This window comes from Eublepharis macularius, chromosome 7, assembly GCF_028583425.1.
Source record: "Eublepharis macularius isolate TG4126 chromosome 7, MPM_Emac_v1.0, whole genome shotgun sequence".
NCBI lineage: Eukaryota > Metazoa > Chordata > Lepidosauria > Squamata > Eublepharidae > Eublepharis > Eublepharis macularius.
In genome coordinates this window covers 4975239-4999452 of record NC_072796.1, presented here as the reverse complement: position 1 = coordinate 4999452, position 24214 = coordinate 4975239, and the positions used below count along the sequence as shown (strand labels likewise).

The window sequence follows — 24214 nt, the reverse complement described above, 5'->3', positions numbered from 1 at the left end:
TTCCCTCCCTCACGCTCCTACATATGCCTCTGCCCCAAGTATACCAAGATGGCCACTGGGAAGGTTCACAATGACAGCAACCAGAGGTAATCACGAGGAACCTCTTTTCAGCAAGAAGGTGGCTACCTTGGACTGCAAGTGATCGTTGGCAAGAGGGCCCAGCTCAGTGGCAAGCAGAAGGCACCAGGTTCAAGCCCCGGCAGGACATCTGCGCTCCAGGGCCTAACTAGTATCAAGAAGGTGCACAGTTTTCGTTTTCCCAAACTCTGATCCTTTTCCATGAATCGCACTGAGCCCAATACCTCCTACCCTCCTTGAGGAGAGCTTTCACAGGAAAATAAATAGCAGTATTTCAAACCTTCCTAGTCTCTAGGAAACGCGAAGGGAATTGGCTCCATGATCAGGAAAAGTAAAACCAGGACAGCACTGTCCTTGGCTGTCTGCTAGGGACTCCAGGTGCCTGCCAGGGGCGGGCAATCTCCCAACAGTTTACCTGCTTGCCCACTGGTCACCAGGTTTTGGGCTGCCCAGAGATCGCCCACCATCAGCAGGCACTTCAGGAATACATGAGGCACGTCTTCATCATGCAAGCACAAGCAGTGTGCACGCAAAAACACACATGCAGAAGGCACGATGTTAGTGCCAGCTACCCCCTCCTGCTGGTAGGGTACAGGGACCTGGCAGCCCTACTGTCTGCACAGGCTCCTCTCAACACCACTGCTGCTACCACCCTGACCGGTGCAAGACATCTTGATTTGGGCTGCAGCTCTAAGCAGCAACAGAAGCTCTCCCCGCTCCTGCAGCCAAAGAAAGACTTAAACAGATAAAAGTCCAGCACAAGTGTAGGAAAGCTCAATCTTCCTCCTTGATGGCCAGTCAGACTTCCTTGCCAATTGCCAAAGCAGCAAAAAGTGTGTGCCTGGCAACCATCAGGCAGGGCATGCTGGGGGAGACCTCTGAGAGCCGAGCTACAAGTGACGCCTGACACAGGTTGGACACTTGTCAGCGTCCCTCAAGTTTTGATGGGAAATGTAGGTGGCCTGGTTTTACAGCTTGGCTCTCCATTACAGCTGCAAGACCAGGATGCCTACATTTCCCATCAAAACTTGAGGGAAGCTGACAAGTGTCCAACCTGTGTCAGGCGTCACTTGTAGCTTGGCTCTGAGCCACTTTGTTGCAGGGACCCAGCTTTGGCCTGCTCAGAGAATCCTGCCTGTGTAGCTTGAGACAAATATAAATCAGTGTGCAAGAACAAACACTGATCAGTGGAACTGGTGAGTGAAATAATCACACCGAAAGAGGATTGTGGAAGTTTAAGACAGCACTGCTATTAAGGGAACAATTGCCTCCCCAAAGCTAGGACAAATAGATTCTCTCCTTTATTATAACGTGTCCATTCCAAAACAATGTTCCCTGCAAGCTTAATGGCCCTTTCTCATCCTGGGGCACAAAGCCCCATCCGAACAAGGCATGTGTGGTACTAGGAGATTTATAGGCCCTCCAGAACCCAGGCTGAGAAAGGAAAATGTGGCCAGGCATACAAGGAAATGAAGGACAAGCCAGTTCCTGAACTATCTGCTAATTCACAGGAGGTTCTGCTGTATGACTGACAGAAGAGAAGCTCTCAAATTATCTTCAGTAGCAGGCGACATCAGCCCAGGGTTTTGGACGATAAATAAACTAATGCTTAATGCAAACACACACACACACACACATACACGGACAGGCATGCTTGGAGCAAATAGCAAGCAATGATCCCCTTCCCCCAGCAGGAGTATGACCCAGCCCCCAGCCCCACCCCACCCCGTTCAAATGTCACCTTAGCTACGCTTGCAAAACTGTCATAGACCTGTGACATGTCTGTCTCTCTGTCTGTCTGTCCATAATAAAGACTGACTAGTACAGCTGGAAGATATGCAATTAGACTAGTAGTAAAAGTGATGCCAAATGACATCCAGCTGACTCCAGCCCTGACCTGCTTTCTCCTAAAGCCCGTCCTGTTTCTAGCAACATTCACATGTTCCACAGGCCACCAGAGTGTACCTACCTCCTACCTCTGAGCTCCCAAAGCTCTCTGTAAATGAAATGGAGCGCCATCTACTCTGCTTATGCCAGCAGGTTCTCTAGAAGTTCTCTAGAAGTGCAGCAAGTCAAGTTCTGTTTCTTCCCACAAACAGAAGGTCAGCTGAAGTTATGACAAGTTCAAGGCTCAGATAATTAGAACAAGCTGCTGTTTTACAAATAACTTAAGATGCTGAAAATCATTTTTTTCCCCTTAGCTGGAGTTTCAGAGATTTTAGCTACTGGAAGACATTCTTGTTGCTGCAGACTGCCTTGAGGGCCTGCAGTGGACCAACAGACAAGCTAAATACAAAATAAAAGTAACCCAAAAGGACAAGCTTGTGACCATTTTTCACATCCAACAGCTAATTCTTGTACTTTGGACACTACTTAACATCTCTGAAGAACTGCCACTGCTCCAGCAAATTATAAAAATGACGGACACTTTGAAGTGCATTCCTCATGTCTGCAGCGTGAGTCTACAGTACCTCACATGCACTCCCTAGCATGCAATATCAATTCCACCTCCAATCCCACGCATGAAACCCCTTCATATACACATACACAAACACACACAGCCATGCCTACAGCTGAGCAGAATGGCTGAAGAAATCCCTTCACAGGAAACAGCAGGGTGAAGGGTGATATTTTTCAGATAACTGTAAGCAGGGCTTTTTTTCCGGGAAAAGAGGTGGTGGAACTCAGTGGGTTGCCCTCGGAGAAAACGCTCACATGGCTGGTGGCCCCGCCCCCTGATCTCCAGACAGAGGGGAGTTGAGATTGCCCTCCGCGCAGCAGCGTGGAGGGCAATCTCAACTCCCCTCTGTCTGGAGATCAGGGGGCGGGGCCACCAGCCATGTGACCACTTTCAAGAGGTTCCGGAACTCCGTTCCCCTGCGTTCCAGCTGAAAAAAAGCCCTGACTGTAAGACCTGCAGAAGAAAAGAACAGAAACCGTCCAGAGCATCACTTCAATGCCAACTGTCCTAGCAATGAAGGTACCATGACCATCATCACTCAGAACTGACAGCTGTTATTCGTAAATACATTTTTGAAAGAGGAACAAATATAGCCATAACATGTCTGCTGTTTTTCCTCAAAGACATCTGACCTGTGCTGGCCGCCAAGGCTGTCCTTAGCTGCCCAGTCAAACAGACTTTGTCTCCATCTGATCAGATCTGACATTCAGTCCAAAATGTAATTAAAATGTTAGCCTGCTTCATATCATTAGCACAGTTGTCCCTGGGCACATTTGTCCCTGGCCCCTTTTCCGTTTAAAATATATAGTTAAAAATACACGTTCAAAGATTAAGAAATAGAAAAATACCAGACACCTGGCTCCTCCCTTGCAATGATCGGAGGGGTCAGAAGAAGGGCAGGACGAGGGGAGCACACGGAAGCAGAACTGCCCAGACCCTCTCAAGTTTGTCCTTCCCTCGACATTCAGGCAAGAGGCCTAGAGAACATCCCCACTAGCCTTTCCACCATCACAGGGCATTGGGATGATCATTAAACACTGGTTCGGCTTCTCCTTTCAATCTCCTTGCATGAGTCTGTGTTCCAGCAAAAGACAAACAAAAACACTTCACATTTATACAATCATTTCCGTGAGCATTTGAACGGCTGCATACATGATTTTAGCAGTCCTCCCAACAGCACTGTAAGGTCTTAAGCCCGTGCTGCTATTATCTTGTCGGGGATGGAGCACCAAGGCCGATAGAATAACCGCTTACCTAAGCTATCTGATAAGGAAACATTTGAAGCGACCATAGACCGTAGAACTACCTGCCTCCCGTTCGTACGCTTAGTACACATTATAGCAGCTCCAGGAAAAGGCCAACCATTGCGGTGACACTGGGAGGCCCAGCCTCAAATCCAAATTCTCAGACCACAAGATATAGATGGGTCAAATTGATTGATTACGTGAGGAGAGATATATAGAACTATTATAAAAAGATAGAATGAGTAATATATATAGAGAATAAGTCAAATTGTTTGATATAAACGAATGTATGATCTATATGGTTTATGATATATAGAAATACCTGAAATTGAAAAATTGGGATAAATTGTTTATCTAAGATGGAAACAAAGGCTTACAGTTTGGGCATATAATGTTAAAAATAGTTAAGGATGTACTGCTTAGAATAATGGAGAATATATATTTGTTTTAGATAGAGGAAGCTAATAAAAGTAAGGGAAAGGGGACAAAGGGTTGGAAAGCTGTTGGAAGTCAACAAAAAGGGGGGGGAAAGGGAGGGGGTTAGAGATGAAAAAATTGGGGAAAATTGAATGTAAATGTGGAAATAATGGATTCTAACCCAATAAAAATTTTTTCAAAAAAAAAAACAAATTCTCAGACCACAACAATTTTGAGTTGGTAACTTTCTCCAAGTCTAACCTGTTTCATGAGCAGTTTCGAGGAGCAGAAATAGCACAAACATCACCTTGGCCTTGAAATAAGAATTGCCCAGTTTTGTGTTCTGATTCCAGGCTCAGAGCTAGAAGATGAGGAAACCACTTCATAGGGAATACCTAGAGTCAATTCAGACAGGTTTCTTTTTTTTCCTGCTAACACACTTTCGCTGTAAAGCCTCGGGCAAGGAACACACAATACATAGTTTCCTTCCCTCTCCCCAAGGATAATGTGGCATTTTCATTGCTTTTACAGAAAGGTTTGCATACCATGCACTTCAAAGGAAACCCTTTTTCTCCATAAAACATGTGCATTGGCTACAAGAACCCTGGAAACTTACTGGACGCACGTCACACCAAAAACACAAACCAGTTATCTCCTTATATGCTCTCTGGGCATATCATAGAACACTGTTCTGCTTTGCACTCTCAGTCCTGCTGTCATTACCCAGAGAATTCTAATGTAAATATACATTCACAAGACCACCAAGAGCACATCTATTAATCAGAGACCAACCATGTTCATTTGGGCTTGCAAGTTAGCCAAACTGGGGTCCTGCCAAGCTGAAATATGTCAAATGAAAACCGTTCACCAAATTACCAAATCCATTTCTCTTTACAGTGACTTTTGCATTACATATTATTATTGTGTGCTCTATTATTTCTGGGATTCTCAAGAAATAGTCTGCATGCTTAATTTATTGCTACTTGCAGCATCGAAGCCCTGACTTCTACCTAAAAGTTCAGTGATAAAATGGACTTTGATTTCAAAATTCTTCAGTTCTGATAAAAGGAATATAAAAACAACCCATGTGGAGTTTTCCCCCTTTATGAGACCTTTATAGTGCTGCCTCTCTGCCTTCGTTAGTGTTCCCAGAAGGTTTTCACTGCCATCAAAGTCTCTCTCTTTCAATCTCTCACTTTGACTTGCAGTATAAGGCGGCTGTGTTATATTTGATAGAGTGACAGAATGGTCAGCGCGTGGGGGTGGTTGTGAGGTAAAAGGGGATCCTTTATTCTAGATAAAACAGCCATTTTACTTAAACAGAAAGAGTTTATTTGTAAGTAAATATGCATAATGATTTCAGAGTAGTTCATAAGCACAATGGTTTCAAGATAAGTACATCTATTCAAACTTACTTCCAATTCCTTAATTTTCTCTTCTGCAATTTTTTGCTTTTCTAAGAGCTGGTTGTGAATTACTCCTTTGGACTGAAGGATAAACCTACAAAGTATAAGAGAGGCAGGTCAAAAAGAAAATATGCCCATTTATTAAGTAACCAAGCATTAATTTCTGTAAACAAGCAAACAAAATCTGAACAAAGAGCATGTTGGATTCTGCTCATGAGGCTACGGGCCTCACATATGGTCACCACAGGGTCACTGCAGCAGACATGTCCCTTCTCTTTGTACATTGTGGTCCTGATCCAAATCAACCCAGAAACTTAGTACAGTATTGGCCAAAGGGCTGGCCCAGTCACAGCAAGGTGATGGGGTAGCGATCTGTATTTCTGCTGAAGATCAGGAAGCCTAGCAATATACAGGCTAGAGCACACTTCATCAAGCACCTGAAGCAGATTCTCAGACAGCAGACATATGCACAGCAAGAGAAAGGGGAAATAAATGTAATCAACAGATTAAAAAGCAATGAAAAATAAAACATACAGCTAGTGGCATTCCTAAGCAAAATGCAAAAGTATGCAACACAAATTTGTGGTACACTGTCTTATCTGTTATGCAGTTTAACACTTCCAGTGGCCAAAAAAACATGACAGTTTCATTGAAGCCCTAATACATACAATTAAACCAACTGATAAATTCTAATCAGTTCATTCCTTATGGAGTGTCCCTTTAAACGTCCTTTGTTAAATAATGAAGGGGCTGTATCCAGACTAAATCTTCTGCCGATTCCAGCTTCAGACCCTGCTCTACCTCCCAGTCATTCCTCAGGGCCCTCCATTCCATGGAGATCGGTGGGAAAGAAGCAGGAAAGTTCCATTCCACTGATGCAAAATTTAGTCTGGATCCAACCCCTTCCTTCCATGTCAGTAATAGTACATTCTGTCAGACTGAAATGCTCTCCCACAAATTTCTGAGTATTGCCAATTTTTGTCAAATTTGTGTCTATTTATTCTTTAACGTAGAGGCTGACACACTTGTCCTGCAGTGACTACAGAAGGACATTGTAACTGATTGTGAACAAGCAGGTGAATAAGGACCTGATGATTCCAATAATCAGTTAACGAACGCTTTTTGATGATTTGCCAAGTGTGATCGACTTCTACAAGAGCACAGCAATACGCACTATGATGGCCCACCCTTCTTGAACAGCCTTTCAGAAGAAGTCCAGACCAATCCCTCCCTTTTTATCTTTTCAGTAAGTGTTCAAAACCATCTTGCTTGGCTAAAAAAAGCAGCCGTTGATTAAAAAACTGGATTGTTCTGAAGGACTCTAGATTGGAAAACGTGAGATAATTTTTTTAATGGCTATAAAGTTGAAACCGGTCTGCTCTTCTGTAGTGTTATTGCAGGTTTATCTTAAGCTACTTCCAAAAATGCAAAGTGAGATTCAGTTTTAAAATAAATAAATATTAAGTCCTATTCTGCATGAGCAAATACTGGGTCTAGTCCCCAGAGCTGATTCTTTGCTTTGGTAATTCATTTTCACTCGTAACTCTCAAATCCGAGGGCTGTCTGTAAGTAAGCAAAGGCCTACCACCTCAAACGAGTGAGAGAGAACGGCCCGTTTCCAGAATCAGCTGTAGACCATTAATATGTTTTGGGGTGTTTTTTGCTGAAGGTGAGAACAAGTAGGTTGGGGGCCTTCCTTGGTAACAGTCTAGCATCGTCAATCTCTTTCTTTACATCATTGAGTAGTTGTGGTAGATTTAAGAGCGCCTGATATAAATCCTTAGGCATGAGTTCCTGTTCAAAGAACTATAACACAGATGGCTCTATTGAAGAATCATGCGGTGTGCTTTGGATGGCAGTCAGAAGAAGGAAAATATCTTCAATATAAGGAAATAAAACAGGGTTGCACTTACCTGTTAACTGTTATTCATCAAGTGGTCTTCTGTGCAGGCACACACTGGGACTGCACACACGCAGGCCAGCCACAGAGAAGATTTCCAGAGCTTTCTAGAAGACAAGAGCACCCCTCCTCCCTTTGGCGCTTTCCCTTTGGCTGAGGGGAGCTCCTCCTCAGTTCTCTCCATGCGCCGCTAAAGACAACTCCGAAATGAAGTTCCAGAGAGTTCACAGCAGGGCAGGAGGGAGGGACGTGTGCCTGCACAGAAGCCCACTGGATGAACAACAGTTACAGGTAAGTGCAACCCTGTTGTATTTCCTTATAACGAAGACATTTTCATCCTTCTGACTGCCATCTACTTACACCAGTGAAGTCATTAATAACAACAACATTCAATTAATGTACCACTCTTCAGGACAACTCAACACCCACTCAGTGGTTTACAAAGTGTGTTATTATTATCCTCACGACAATCACCCTGTGAGGTGGGTGGGGCTGAGAGAGAGCTGTGACTGACCCAAGGTCACCCAGCTGGCTTCAAGAGGAGGAGTGGGGAATCAAACCTGGCTCTCCAGATTAGAGTCCTGCCGTTCTTAACCACTACACCAAACTGGCTCTGGTAGATGTCCTCTACCCAGTGGCTGACAGCAGGGACACCCAAAGCAGGGCCTCCTCAAAGACTGCAACCATCAGGCAGGTTCAAAGTGCCATCCTAAACAAAATTATACCCTTCTAAGGACTTCAACTGGCACAGAAGAGTGTAACTCTGCTTACAATGCCCTGTTTGCCACCTAAAGTTCTAACCTGTGTTACACTGACTACGCTGGTTTTTATCTGATAAAAATGTCATGATTACATGTCAAGTTGCTAAATTCTGTGCTTTAATTCTTAAATTACAGGAGTTGCATTTCAAAAGCTCTTAAACTGATTTTTAAACATCTTTTAATGGTATTTTCCCTTTGTATAACTTGCATGCTGGTCTTATGACCGTAATAAACAATGATGATGAACCTGGGTCGTGAAATAACTTCTGACCCTGCCACTGATGCCACAGAACAGAGACAAAGAGCACAAAATGGTGTCCCCTTTGCTGTGGCACACCTACTCCTAGGCTGGCAAACTTTTCACTTCCCCTGTGCCTTAGCAGGCAAATCTGTTTGTAGCACAGAGGTAAGAAGCGGTCAAAGGCAACAGCAGTAAAAAGGCAACACTTCACTGGCTCTTTGGATAGAACACATCAGCATTATACCTGGAATTACAGTCATTTTAGTTGCACTTGGGAGGGGGGGGTGCTGATCTACAGTTCTAACATACTGCATTACTTAAGTAAACAGAAATAGCCACACAGCTTCCAAATGGGGCTGTTTGCATTGCTAGACACTTAACTAGACGGCAGAGTTATACCACTGTTCATACTTTAAGACCTTAAAAAGGTGGAACTGCTCTAAAATAACATTTCAAGATAGCATGGCATTGGCAAAAGAAGAGGGCCGCTGGATTTTAAATGATTACGCCATCGTAATATTTGCAAGGCAAAGTTTTAAAAGATCCGAGACTAGCAGTTACAAAACTCTAATTTGTACTTCATATGCAATTATTTAAAACATTCAAGAATTTACGTAATTAAAAGATCTTATACAGCCATGCATGCCAGCATCTAAATTAAATTAGTTTAATAAATCTTCCCTGCCAAGCACTTTTAAAGGCATACATTTGTGGCAAAGATTCTTTCTGGTGTCCTGTTATACAACAAGCGCTCAAGGAAACACAGGGGCCAGGATCACATCTTGAATTTTTGCCCCAGAACAGGCAGAGGCTGAAAAGATGAACAGGGCTGGCCAGATCCTGCACCCTGAGCCCAATTCCTTCCTGTCCTCTCATGTGTGAATCCCACACACATTCTTATGCTAATTTTAACTGCAGCTGAGTGTTTATTAATTCTGACATGAACCATGACTAATGTTAAAACACATCCCACCTTAACCAATAAGCTGACTGACAAATCCTGGTAAAACAGAATTGACCTAGCATGAAACACTATTTGCGCCAACATAATCGTAGTTAACGGCAACCAGGGAAAGGGAAGAAACTCAGTGGAAGCGGGGAAGAACTCAAACCATATTCTCTTAACCCCACAAATTTTAAATAGCTGGAGCTCTGTCCAAAGTCTAGGAATGACGATATGACATTACTGACAGCAGTATTGCTTAAGTACCAAATTACCCAGTTCATAAGCAAGCTTTGCTGCCTCGCTTATTACAGGCGGCAACCACACACTCACACTCCTCCGAAGTCTTCCGTAGCTTGGAATCACAATCGCACTTCTGTGCCTCTTCTTCCAGCAGACCAGGCCTGGACGCGGCCAAGTGAGTTGCAGGAAAGTGCCGCTATCATGGCACAAGCCCTGAAAAAATCTATACAGGCTTCAGCTGGTTTCTGGGGCCAGTTCACAGTGCTGGTTCTGAGTTCCGAAACCCTAAACAGTCCGAGATCCGGGACTTCAAGGGTGCTCTTTCCACGCATGCCGACCTGCACGCCTGAAGTGTCAGCTGAGGCCCTGCCAGAGGTGCAGTAGGAAACCAGAAGTTCTCGGTGGCAGCACAAAGACCCCGGGATTAATTTCCCAGGGAGGCCTGCCTTGTTCATCTTAGGGGGCATTTGGGGAAAACTGACTCGAGTTCAAATTAACTGTGCTGGCTACTGCTGGTCTTCTGCTTTCTTCTCATTTGGGTTCACCCGACCTGCTGATCCACTTTAATCACCTGGCGCTTTGCAGTATCAATTGGGTTTTACTGTATGGATTTGTTGATGCTTTGATGTGTTATTGCGGATCTTGAGAGACCAAAAAGAGGGATAAAAATATTTTGAATACATGAATACTAAACTTAATTGTAAGCCTGTAAGCAGGGACTGTTTTATTTTTAACTTTGTACAACGCCTAGGGATTTTATAAATAAATAAAATACAACAGCATGAAAATGAGAGGAGATGGGGGACCAGAATGAGCCCGAGAGCGTTGAGGCACCCAAGAAGAAGAGGCAGGAAAGCTACTGCGTGTTTTCTCCTTTAGCCACTGCTTTTCTATGACAAAAAGGTCCTCAAATGGTCATGACATACACTTTTCCAAACACAGTCCACCTTATCCAGCAGTATTTACAGGAGAAGAAACTTTTAAAAAAAAATTGGAGGACTTTCTTTTTAAAAAGGGTTTGAGGCAGGATATGGGCTCCAGCCTGTGAAAATTAACTACAAATAGTGCAATCCCAAACACAATTACGTCCTTTTAAGTACGGTGAAGTCAATGGACTTAGAAGGGTATAACTGCTTACTGTAAAAGAAACTTGTTTGTGCTCATTTAAACCATTTCTACACCACCTTCCATCCAACGGCCCATGAGATCAGTAATAAATATAAAACCACTCAGTAGCAATTCACTGAAAACCAACGGCAATAATTAGAAATAAGTTACACAATAGAAATACTAAAAACAGTGATTAAAATGAGATTTAAAAGTCTCCTTAAAATTCTAATTAACCATAAAACACTGATTATTGCCAAATTCCTAGGAAAGGAAGAGAAGGGGAGGAAAGGTATAGTGGGAAAATATCTCATCGTGGTGGGAACTCATAGAGATTGCCACTTTACAGATCCCCTGTCAAAGCAGCATGCAAAACCCATAAGACTCTATAATCTCTGGGAGCCAGTGTGGTGTAACGGCTAGAGTGGCAACTAGTATCTGGGTGACTCTGGTGTGATTCCCTGCTCGGCCATGGAAGCTTGCTGGGTGACCTTGAGCCAGTCACATACTCTCAGCCTAACCTACCTCACAGGTTTGTTGTGAGAAGAAAAAAGGAGGGGAGAATGATATCAGCTGCTTTGGGTCCATATTGGAGAGAAAGGTGGAATATGAATGAAGTGAAATAAAATAAATAATACAAATAAATGTAACTATAAATAACAAATTTTTCCCACTATACTTTCTTCTTCTCTTCCTGGACTCTGCACTGATGTGGCCCTCTTCTTCCAAACGCCTAGGACAACAAAAACGTCTTGGTCTGACATGTGAAACTTAACACTACAAGTGGAAATTAAATATGCAAGGTGCCACTCCAAAAAAGGCCCTGTCTCTTGTGCTCATCACACTTTAGACAACAGAGCGAGATCTCTGGTAAAGATGTTCATGACAGCCACTGTGGTTAAAAGTGTCAAACTACGATCTGGAAGACCCAGGTTTGAATCCCCACTCTGCCATGGAAGCTGGTCTGGGCCAGTCCCACACCCTCAGCCTAACCTTTCACAAAGGGTTGTTGTAGTCATTCATTCATTTGTTCAACTTGTATACTGCCTCTCCACCGTGTCTGGTGCTCGAGGCGGTTTACAACTTACATATAAAATACAAACACTAAAACCAACAACACAATATTAAAATGAAATACAAACATTAAAAACCAATAGCATAGTAAAATACAACATTAAAACCTATAGTAGAGTACAAACATTAAAACTCGTACATCTAAAAGAACAGCACTATCCCTGCCCATGCTCACTGTCTATAAATAAATTCATCCACACAATGGAGGAGGAGAATACCAAATACAAATACAATGGAGCAGAGGAGAACGGTCCCTCAAGTATCTTAATTCCAGACCACGCAAGGCATTAAAGAGCACTTTGATTGAATTGGGCCCAAACTAGCAGACACCAAAGTTCTTGCAAACTGGCACAGTATGTTCCCAGGATGTTCTACCACTGCCGTCTTATTTATTTATGTTATTTATAATCCGCCTTTCTCACTGAGACTCAAGGTGGATTACACACTGTGAGTCAGTATAGTCTGTATCAAAGACATCTCATAAAACATGTAATGGGTATATACTTGCAAATGTTGCAGAGATTTTAAAAAACTCACGGAAATCCAATAGAGAGCTGAGGAAATGCCAAAACAGAGCACAAGCAATTCTATGACTGACGTTAAACAACACAAAAACTACCCAGTAGGATCATACTTACAGCAATAGTAGCGGAGTCTACGGTGCATCAATATTTACAGCTATAGCAGTAAAGTATGTGGTCCCTCCCTATCCCTTTACTGGTGGATCTCTACGAGACCACTTTCTGACATTACAGACCTCCTACCTGAGTAAAAAAAGCCCTCTTGAATAATTCAATTTTGCATCGTCTGCAAAAGTCCATGAGAGTAGGAGCTTTCCTAACCTCCTCAGGTAGACCATTCCATGAAGTGGGGGCCACCACAGAGAAGGCACATGTTGTATGGGCAGGTGTTGTGTTTGACCACGTGCAATGTGGCACTTGCAAAAGGTCCTGTTCAAGTGAGCAAAGCCGAGTGGTTTCCAAACAGCCTTTTTACTGCACAAAATACGCTCTCTTGCCCCTCCTGTATGGGTCATGTTGTTCCTTCCTTCCTTAAAAGCATATTAAGCTCTCTTCTCCCTGGCTTTCCCTTCCTGTTTTTACTTGTTGTATCATCTGAAACCATTTAGAAAAGAAAAATATCCATGTGCAATTTCCATCTGCAGTTGTGCTTCTCATGTTTAACAAATTTTGCCACTAAGTGACATTCTGGTTTTACTTATTTCCCCTCCTCTTTCCCTGTATGTCGGTACAGGATTTTAGATAACAAGCTTTCCGACAAGGACAGCTGTTTGTTCCAGTTTTTTCTTCCTCACTTAGTGTCAATTTAAAAACTTACTGTAAAGAATTCATGAATGGAAATGAGTCTGGGAGCTGAAAGGCACTCCTAAAGGACTGGGAGGAAGGGCTTAGGCGAGTGGCTGGAGCTGGGCTTACGAGAAGCTCCCTTTCAACTGGACCATGCCCATATTCTGAAAGGAAAGATGAGGAGTCGCACTGCTACCTTCCCTTGGCATTTTGTTTTAACTTCATATTGGTTCATTATTGTCTCCATTCATCATCTCCTAGGAACCCCAAAAGCTTGGTTTTCTATTAAGTCTCCATACACATGTGTTACCGTGTCATAAGCCATGTTTTGCACGTATGTGCAGCCTTAGTGCTCTGTGACTGTTTAATCACCTAACGGTCGCATATTCATTCCTGTGATCTGTATATAGCAGCCCGAATAGCCCAGCTTAGCTCAGGAGAGCTTGGGAAGCTAAGCAGGGTCAGCCATAGTTAGTATTTGAATGGGAGACCACCAAGCAAGACTGGAGTTCTGATGTGAAGGAGGGCAATGGCAAACCACCTCGGCTCAACGCTTGCCTCGAACACCCCATGGATGGGGTCCCCATGAGTTGGTTATGACAGTATGTTACTCTTCTTCTACCTGTATTTCCAGCCGTGTACAAAATCAGAGTAAAAAACAAAGACAGGTTAAATTTATCCAGGGCTTTTTTTCTGGGAAAAGAAGTGGTAGAACTCAGTGGGTTGCCCTTGGCAAAAATGATCACATGGCTGGTGGCCCCGCCCCCTGATCTCCAGACAGAGATCTCAACGCCCCTCTGTCTGGAGATCAGGGGGCGGGGCCACCAGCCATGAGATCATTTTTAAGAGGTTCTGGAACGCCGTTCCACCGCATTCCAGCTGAAAAAAAACCCTGAATTTATCACATACACTCTCTCTCTCTCTCTCTCTCTCTCTCTCTCTCTCTCTCTCTCTCTCTCACACACACACACACACACACACACACACACACAATTTGCTAGCCAAAATACGGGTCTAATCAATGTGGTAACAGAAAAACAAACACCTAAGTATCTCATTCTTCTGTCACACAATCTTTAAATAGATTGCAAATTTTATGAGCCATATGGACTGTGGCTTGCGAAAGCCACGATGGGCAGATACCTAAACCAGAGGTCCCCAGTGTGGTGCCTGCGGATGCCATGGGCCCTGCCTCGAGTTTTTAGAAAGCGGGTGGGGCCAGGTAGCGTTGTTGCCCAGCAAGGCTTCTGACTGGCCATTGGAAATAAGATTGGTTTGCTGATTTTTAAAAACATTTCTTTGGCAACAGCACTGCGTGTCTGAAGGTAAGCTGCGTGTAAACAAGAAAATGTTTTTAAACACTGTTAATTTTAAAAGAAGTCCTATCAAGCAGAGCTTTTGCCTGAAATGTTGACGAGTTAAGAGTTGTGCATAACTTCACTTGCTGACATTTTGTGGTTGTCTCTATCTCCCATGGCAGAGATTTCAGTGGTTGTGCCCACTAACTTGTAACAGAATTCCAAAAGATTGGGGACCTCTGCCTTAAACACTGACTGGCCCAAACTTTAAAGAACATTTACGAGTACTAATATTCTCAAGCAATCTAGCTTGACATGGTCTTAGCACATGGAACAAAAGGTGCGTATAAATTGGCCGCAGTCCTATACACACTGACATGGAAGTCAATCTCATGTGGCTGGAACAGAAATCCAATAGCGTATGAGTACCGCAGACCAGACAGATTTAGAAGCATAAAACATAAAAACTGGATGCACTAAAATCAAACGGTCCATTTCAAAATCTGCTTTCCAAAAACGGATTAAGCAATCAAAGAATAAAAAACTGTCCTTTCTAAATCATGCGCGAGGCCACACTTTCAGTACTGTGAACAGTTCAAGGCAGCCCATGAAAGCCACAGCAAAATGCAAGAGGAGGAAATAAACTGTGTTTACAGAAGAACAAGAAACAAGATAAGTAACCGAGGTCCTTTATAATCCAGGAAAACAGCCTGCCTGTATGGACTTTCATGTCCTATGAAGCTCAGGTTTCATTTGGGAGGGTGGAGGGGGAATGCTGCATAGCCTTTAGGCTGCACAATTAGGGTTGAAATTGTGTGACAATGCCTGATGAAATCTCAAGAGCCAGAAAACACCAAGTAATATCTTTGCCCCTCCACATAATTAGCACAGGCAGAATGAAGCAGAGCAAACAAACATATACAGATTTGCTTAGTTCACATAATTTATGCAAGCCACAAAATTCTGCTGGTCTTAACACAGATTTTGCTGTCTTAGTGCAATACATGCATAACCTTTTCGCAGAATCCAAGATCTAAAACACACCCGACAAAATTAACGTCCAACAAACTTTAAAAGGAATTGAAACCATTTTCATAGAGACCAGCGAGTGTTTCCATGAGTCAATGGTTTGTGGAAATTCTACTCCTGTTAGTGGGAAGAGGATCTGCTCAGATGCACCATTTGGTACAGTTTCTTCACATGCTCTGGGACTAACCCTCTGCGATCGAAGGAAGGCCAAGCCCAAGCGACAGCCAGGCACAAGAACGCCCTGTCCCTCCTCAAGAACTTCCAAACCATAAAGCCAGTTCTGACAGTCGGCTAGCACAGACCAATTTGTTCAAAGTCAGGACAACTTATTCATTGTTCAGGCATCCCTTTTTCTCCATTGTTCTCTGTAGAGGAGTATAGGAGAGGCATGTTAGCTTTCCTTGGAGGTAAGGGGTTGGATGGCAGACCAGTAGCCAGCATTTCTGTGATATGCGGCCTGTGTGAAAATTAACATGGAGTTGTAATGTATTTAAAATGTAGAGTTTTACATTACAAACGAAGGAACTCGAGTTACAAACTTGGATCAAATACTCCTGTCCATGGGAGCTGCAACAGGGGCTGTGGCTCAGTGTTAGAGCACCTGCTTGGCATGAAGAAGGTCCCAGGTTCAACTTCTGGCATTCTCCAGTTAAAAGGACCAGGTAATAGGAGGTGATGTGAAAGACCTCCACCTGAGACCCTTGAGAGCCCTTGTCAATCATAGCAGACAATATGACCTTGATGGACTAACGGTCTGATTCAGCTTGGGGCAAGAGAGAGACTCAAGTTTGTACACCATCTACTCAGATAGAAAGACCCACAGAATCTAATCTCAAACTGAGCAATTTTCAATTGGAGAAGTCTATATAAGGATGTCAGAAGAGCCATGCTTAATCAAAACAGTGGTCCTTGAATAAGATGCAATTTAACATGGATAAGCGCCAGGTTCTCCATCTGGGTAACAAAAATCCAAAGCATGCATAGTGGCTGAGGGATACATTTCTGGGTAGCAGTGTGTGTGAATAAGATCTTGGGATACGGATGGATGGGAAGCTAAATATGAGCAGTCAGTGTGATGCAGCAGCAAAAAAAGCAAATGCAATCTTGGGGTATATTAACAAAGGCGTAACATCGAAATCACACGATGTCGCTGTCCCACCATATACCGTGTTGGTTCAGGCCCCACTTAGAGTATTGTGTGCAGTTCTGGAGGCTTCACTCGAAAAAGGATGTGGACAAATTGGAATTGGTGCAAAGAAGAGGAACCACAGGATGATCAAGGGCCTGGAGACTGAGCCCTACAAGGAAAGACGGAGGGATCTGGGAATGTTCAGTTTGGGGAAGAGGAGGTTGAGGTGAGACAAGATTGCTCTCTTTAAGTTCTTAAAAGGCTGTCACTTAGGGGAGGGGAGGGAGCTGTTACTGTTCGCAACAGAGGATAGGATTCAAAACAATGGGTTTAAACTACAGGAGGGAAGATACTGGCTGGATGTCAGGAAAAACTTCTTCATGTTCTTTAGTCACAATGGCTAGTAGCCACTGATGGATCCATCCTCCTTGAATATGTTTAATCCCCTTTTAAAACTATCAATGCTCATGGCCATCACAGCATCCACTGGCAGCGAATTCCACAATTTAATCACTCATTGAGTAAAGAAGTATTAATGACAGGCTATGGATGACAGGATATGGTAGACAGGTCTCTGTACCATTGCAACAAGAAATCCAAGCTCTTGGTTAAATGGTGTTATTCAGAAATCCAATCATTTCCATATATATGTCCATAGAAGTACTCAGAGGCAAGAAAGCATCTAAGCAGTACACACTTCCTTGATAGGAATAGAAACTTGAGGAAAGTACAACTCTAAATACCCACTCATTTCCCCCCTCCCACCTAGACCACAGGTTTGCGCGGGAAATGACCTGGGAATGCATGAGAGTAAACTGTAACATTTCAGATAGTACAAGGTCACTTCTGTGAGCTTCAAAGAAAAGAGATAACACAGCTGTGTTCTCAGGCTGCTAGAGAAACAAAAGTGATGGTTAGAGCATTTGCAAAATGAAATCAAGGTACAGCATTAGCAATGGTTCAACACATAGAACAATGGCATGGATGTAGGGGTACAGATATAACAATTACTTTTGAGTAAAGAGGTATTACAATTTGTAGATATGTTTTAAATTTTTTAATGTCCCCCAATATGTTTTAATTGTAAAGGTCAATGGCCATGTACAACAAATTTGACTTGACTTGGCCTATGTTGTATTTCTGCTAAGTTTCATTTCTGCATTGGACTTGTTCTTTTCTCCAAATTCCTGCATAATCCGCCTTGAGCCTCAGTGAGAAAGGCAGGCTAAAATAAAAATTAATTAATTAATTAATTAGATATCTCCTTTTGTCCATTCTAAATCTACTGCCCATCAACTCACTGCCGGGAGAATCATACTCCAGTGAAACAGAACGTGAGTCAAGGAATTCTGAACCTGAGCAGTCTCTAGGCACTTGCAATGAAACTGAAGACGCCTTCAGCCAAAGTTAAATTCTACAGCTCAGTGAACAACATATGCACAGCTCTTTGGGTGTGCCAAAATTAGTATGCTAGCAGTTTTCAGGGCCTTAATTCGCTTTCGTAAAATGCAAACTATGTAATAAAAGTCTATACTATGAAGCTGCAGGCCTTCAACTATTTACAATGAAAACAATTTCCAATATAACAACATTGAATCCATATTAAGTACGTTTTGTTAGATTTTCCCCCTGATTATTTATTTCAGTTAAACTAGTTTGGGCTATTTTGACAAACAATACCATCCTAAGCAGTAACCCCTTTCTAAGCCCAACGACATCAAAGGGCTTGCCACCTGCTTACGATGGCGCTGTTATAGAGCATGTAAAATTAACATGATAATACCCTTTAAGTTTTCTTTACTAAATATTACACCAGATCCTAAACAAATCAGGGCTTTGAAAAAAGTTCAGTTTGATTGTTTTTTCCAGAAACCCACCTCAAGAATAGAGCCCAGCAGGGCTTTTTTTCAGCTGGAACGCAGTGGAAAGGAGTTCCGGAACCTCTTGAAAATGGTCACATGGCTGGTGGCCCCGCCCCCTGATCTCCAGACAGAGGGGAGTTGAGATTGCCCCCCGCGCCGGAGCGGCGCGGAGGGCAATCTCAACTCCCCTCTGTCTGGAGATCAGGGGGCGGGGCCACCAGCCATGTGACCATTTTCCCCGAGGGCAACCCACTGGGTTCCACCACCTCTTGTCTTTCAAAGAGGACAAAGAAAATGTTGATGCTGTATTTGAAGAGGGTAAAGAAAAACAAGCAAAATGTGGAGGCTGAAAAGGAGGAGCCCCTGAAGGTCTTCGTCAGCAAGTGCCACTCAATCTCCTCCATCACTGAGGCCACAAGGCAAAACTGGAGCCACGTTCAGTTTCTCTGGGGTGAGGCAGTGCCACCACGAAGAGTGTTTTCATTTCCCTTGGGCCTGCCGCAGGTGGCAAATCGCTCCAGAGGCAACACCCAAAGGGGCACTGCCTGGGATCAGAAGCGCCTCTCCCACCCTCACCAGCTCCTCCGGGGGTGTCTAGCAGGCTCGTGTCACCTTCTGACTCGCGGGGACACTGCTGGTTCTCCCTAGGATCAAGCCCCAATCAGGAGGGGCGGGGACAAGGCTGGGCAGGCGGCAGCGGTGGAGGTGCAGCTACTTGCCTCTCAGAGCCAGCCGGACAAGCTGCCCCCACCAGCACGCCAATATTAATGCCACACCTGACATTCCCCTGGCCCTTTGAAGCCCACAGCAGCTAGACAAGCCTCCAGTGGAGACACCACAGGCCTGATGTAGTTCCATCCCCTCCATTACGGCACTGGGAGAGCCCAAGGCTGGCCTGCCGCCTGCATCTTCTTTAAAAGGTAGCAGGGCAAGCTGAGGAGGATCAGCTAGACTTCTCTCCCGCAACTCGGAAAGAAGAGCTAGGCAGGCGAAGGAGGGCTTTGGGTACGATGTAAGCCCCCTTCTCTCCCGCGACTGAGACACACCCAAAGCCCACTCCAGAAAGGACGCGGGAGGGCACGGTCACCCTAGACTCCAACTCTCAGGGGTCAGAAGCTGTCAGGTATCAACCCTTTGGGGGGCAGTGTGCAGAGTAGAGAGCCAACAGTCACTATGGGGTGTGCTCACAGGGTGTCTTTTAGGTCATGTGTTGCTTCTAGTCTCTGCAGGGCTGGGGGATCAGGTTGACACTCCACCCAGGAGACGGAGGGATTGGGGTGGTTTCCTGACGGACTGGGGAACTTCCAGCTGAGACATCGACCGGTTTTGTCAACACTCGGCTCATATGAATGCCTGTTCTTTGACAAGGATGACAGCAAAGAAAAATTACTTCACCAGCAGCAGAGGGGCTTCCAGGTGGCAAGTCATTCCCTTCAACGGAGCTCCTGGGTAAGCTTTTAGTAGCTCACCATGATTTGCATGCAAAGCTTTGACCTGGACTCCAGATGGAAAGCAGCTCAAAAACAAGATATGAATCTATTTCAGTTTTTGCAGACAAAGTACTATGAGAATAAAGCATCTTTGCTTCCCCCCCCCCCCGCCCCCCGCTATAGTATTACTGGCTAGCACAACTGCATTCAAAGCAGCAAAAGTCTGCCCACGCCAGGAATTCCTTGAATTGCCACAGCTCAGGTAATGTGCCACCAAGTCGTGATGCGACGTCCCCCCATGGGTCAGTAATGACTCGGCGCTTGCACAGGGGACTACCTTTACCTTTACCTACCACCAAGTAAGGGCAGGGGAAGGTAAAGCAGGCCTTAACACCCAAATCGAGGCTTGCCTCTTTAAAATAATCTGAAGCTACCGCGTTGATAATGTGATACAACAGGAAGGATGGATTTTAAACCTGGTTCACTGGCATTCTGGATTGTACTCATTTTTGCAAACTTCCCTAAAGAGAAAGTTTGGTGAAAAGATGGGACAGAGATATTTTAAGGAGGACTGTTATGCTGTCCCTTTCTCAGGTTTCACAGGGGGACAGCCAAAGAGAGAGGGAGGGAAGTGGCGGGGGGGGGGTCTGTCCACCCTTGCTTTCTACTATCCTGATGCTATCCTTTGAAGTGCAGATTGTATTCTTGGGGACTTCCTCCTTCAGGCACCACTTCATTATCTCTTTCTTCACCTTCTTGCCACCATGGGTGCAGGACAAGCCACCCAGGCATCCACCGGCACCTTTAAACTAGACAGCTAGAAAGAGACCTATATTTCCCCTTTCCTATCCTAAATGGAGTTCCTCCAATAAATGGATTCCCATTTCTTTTCTAAAACTTAACCAAGGCTCTGAAGAGAAGTCCATTTCTCTCCATGCATGCACTCTGCCATGCAGGCCCTCACACACACATACTCCTGCACAGTATGCAACTCTGCTAACAGATGCATTAATTAAATAAAAAATCATTACTCTTGAATATAGTCTTCCTTCTCATGCACTGAGCTACCTGAGGCTCTCAGCCACGTTTGCCCTTCTGAGGCCTCAGGTCTCTGCTTCGGCATAAACATTATTCGTCCCAAAGCATTGTCTCTAGAACAACTGTACAACATTTATTTATGCATAAATGTACCTACATAAGATAATCATTCATAATACATACACTATACAAAATTTCCAGGCCACGCTTAACTCCTCAGTCCAAGGAAGCCTGAGGTGGCTGATACTGTTTCTCCCTCGATAGTTATTTTGGGCTTCATACAAGGAAAGCCAGCAACACACAGTAGGGATCGTGAACGGGTGTACACTGTAAGCAACCTGTATCTGTTGCTCAGAAGATAGTCCAGACTCCTGGCATCTTGCCAGGACATTTTCATTTGGTTAGTTCATATTCTTTTGAAAGGCCCGTTTACGTAGCCTGAGACACTTTAGCTCACGCGCGCGCACACACCCCAATGTCTAGTTTCGCTGCTTAAGCTATTTGTGAAATGACATCAACATATTACTTTCAGAACTATGATGAAAGTTTAAAATGCACAATTCCTTGTCTGAATAGCTGAGGACGTTTCCTTTTACACCGTTTGAGCATGTGGATCATTAATAGAACTCATCAGGGTTTAGGAAATAATCCACATGGTGTAAAGCTCAGGACAATTTTGGTCTTCAGAGGTCAAAACTGAAATGAAAACTTCCTGGTCTGAACTGTTTGGTTATCTAGGGAGCTGATCTACAGTCTGCCACACAGTAGGAATATAGATCACATGACCTGGTACTAAAATTCCAGCCGTGGCACAAGGAGATGAATTATGTGTTGCTCCGTCACTGGGGCCCAGCCTGACTGTCGTCCCCAGAAGCCAACAAACGGAAAAAAGGAAGTATGCCAAAGCGTAACTCAGTACAATATTATTGTCTGTACCACAATACAATTATCAATATATCTACATTGAGTTTACAATGATCTACAGCAGTTCAAAATACATGCATAGAGAGAGAATAAATTTCAATATAGTAAAGTTCTCTCAAAATTGACTTATAGCGCCCGAAGGTATACAGTTCCAAAGGAGCTGGTTGGAGACATCCAAGGTTGCAAAGTTTGCAAAAAACGGGTGGCAAAGCAGGTGGCAACGAGCTACACCGGTCTCATTCCTTCGGCTCGTTTCAGAAGTGGTCCTTCGTCAGGCCACAGTTTTCCTACAATTCATATTAGAAGATGTCAATATCAAACCATTCAGGAGTATCCCGGTGGTTTCATATCTCCAGCCATACTTACTATTTCATCAGGCGAAATTCATGTAGAGAGTCAACCATCAGACAATATCAAATGCTGAAATCAGGTGACCAGGGCACGCACTTCATCAAATAAATACAAAAGCTCAAGGCTAATTGACAATTAACATTACATTATTTCATTTAAAGGGACTTGACTACCAGATCTATTGCACTTTTCCCGAACCCATTTCAATATTCCATTAATCTCAGCAAGGCCAACATGAATTGCACATCAACCCACAATCAGGAACTGAACCAATAAATACATTGCACTTTTTCCAGAACCATTTCTATATTCAACTATCTCACACGCAACCAATATAGATTATGCAACAGGGTGGCTCTCAAAAAATCCGTGGGAGAGTAGCCTTTCGACCGATTACATCACCAAACTACACGAACTCACTGCATTTAAAGAGGTATATCTGATGAATATATTGCACTTTCCTCATTGCACATTCCCCATTGCGAGGTAGAAAACCAAAAATAATTTCAGCCGGAGGGAAACAATTAGGTGGGAGGACATAGTCTTTAATTTATCCAGTCGGCCACTCACGGTTTTGGAAGTGCAGGTTTTGAACAAAGGATTGGGCTTCGTTCCTCGTCCTAGATATAATGCTCTTAATACTAGGATTGATTTGTATAAACTTTTTCGACAGTTAAAATTAAAAAAGTTTTTTGGCAACACTCCCTTGGGCTCCTCATGTGTTGGGTTGAAGAGTAGATCCACCTTTACCCCACAAGTGACAGATACCCAACTAGAGACATTTGAGAGACTAGTACTTAAGGAGGTAGCAAAGGTGGAGAGCCAGCCTGAAAGAACGCGGCAGAACTTGACTAGACTTGAGTGGACAGCTTTACAATCTTTACAAAAAGACGAGGGAATTATCATAAAACCGGCAGACAAAGGGGGAGGGATTGTCCTGTTGGATAGAGAGGACTACCGACAGGAGGTCCTACGACAACTTTCAGACCGGGAGTATTATACCCCGATCGATCACGATCCTACGATTGAGATCCAAAGAATTATTAAAATATTACTGGATAATGCATTGGCTAATAATGTTATATCCCAATCGTTACATCAGGCTTTATTTAACCAAGACCCACGGGTGCCGGTCTTCTATTGCCTGCCCAAAATTCATAAACCCGGGCGTCCTCCCCCCGGACGCCCGATTATTTCTGCGTGCAACTCGGTTCTCGAACCGCTGGCGATCTATTTGGATAGCTTCCTACAACCCTTCGTGACAACAGTTAAGTCTTTTATAAAGGATACCACCGATTTCATTAAATTAATAGAGGATATGGAAGTTCCACCAGAGGCTTACCTGCTAACATTAGATGTGCAGTCACTTTACACTTCCATTCCCCATTGTGAGGCAAGGACAGTAATAGAAGGGACATTAAATATGCGGTCCACCCTCTTTCCCCCGACCAGTTTTCTTTTGGATTTTTTGGACCTCATAACTGAAAAGAACTACTTTAGATTTGAGAACCAATTTTTCTTTCAAATTAAAGGGGTCGCGATGGGGTGCCCCGCGGCCCCAAGTATTGCAATTTTATTTATGGCGTCTCTGGAAAACAAGTACCTATATGACCCGGAGATTAATCCATTTTTGGAACAGATCATTTGCATAAAGAGATACATAGATGACATTTTTTGCATAATGCGCACTCCTGCAGCAGTGGAGAGTTTTGTAGAATGGCTGAATAACTTGGATGAAAATATACGATTCACACATCAGGGCAGTGGGGATAGCATCCCTTTCCTGGATGTTGTGGTGTTTAAGAGGTCAGCCACGTCATTAGGAGTGAGGCCCTTTAAGAAACCCACAGACAGGGCAGCCTATCTACAGTATAACTCCTACCACCGAACAGTTCTCAAAAAGAACATCCCGGTGGGGCAATTCTTGCGTATCAAAAGAAATGCTTCTTTTCAATGTCATTATCAGGAAGA

General features: G+C 43.8%; 1 protein-coding gene across 1 annotated transcript in view; it reads right to left on the bottom strand.

Moving 5' to 3' along the window:
- PFDN1 (prefoldin subunit 1) overlaps positions 1-24214 on the bottom strand; it is a 68625-nt gene that overhangs the window by 18581 nt on the left and 25830 nt on the right. Inside the window, exon 3 of the mRNA XM_054985444.1 lies at positions 5616-5700. Within this exon, the coding sequence (XP_054841419.1) occupies positions 5616-5700 (85 nt within the window). The remainder of the gene's footprint in view (positions 1-5615; positions 5701-24214) is intronic.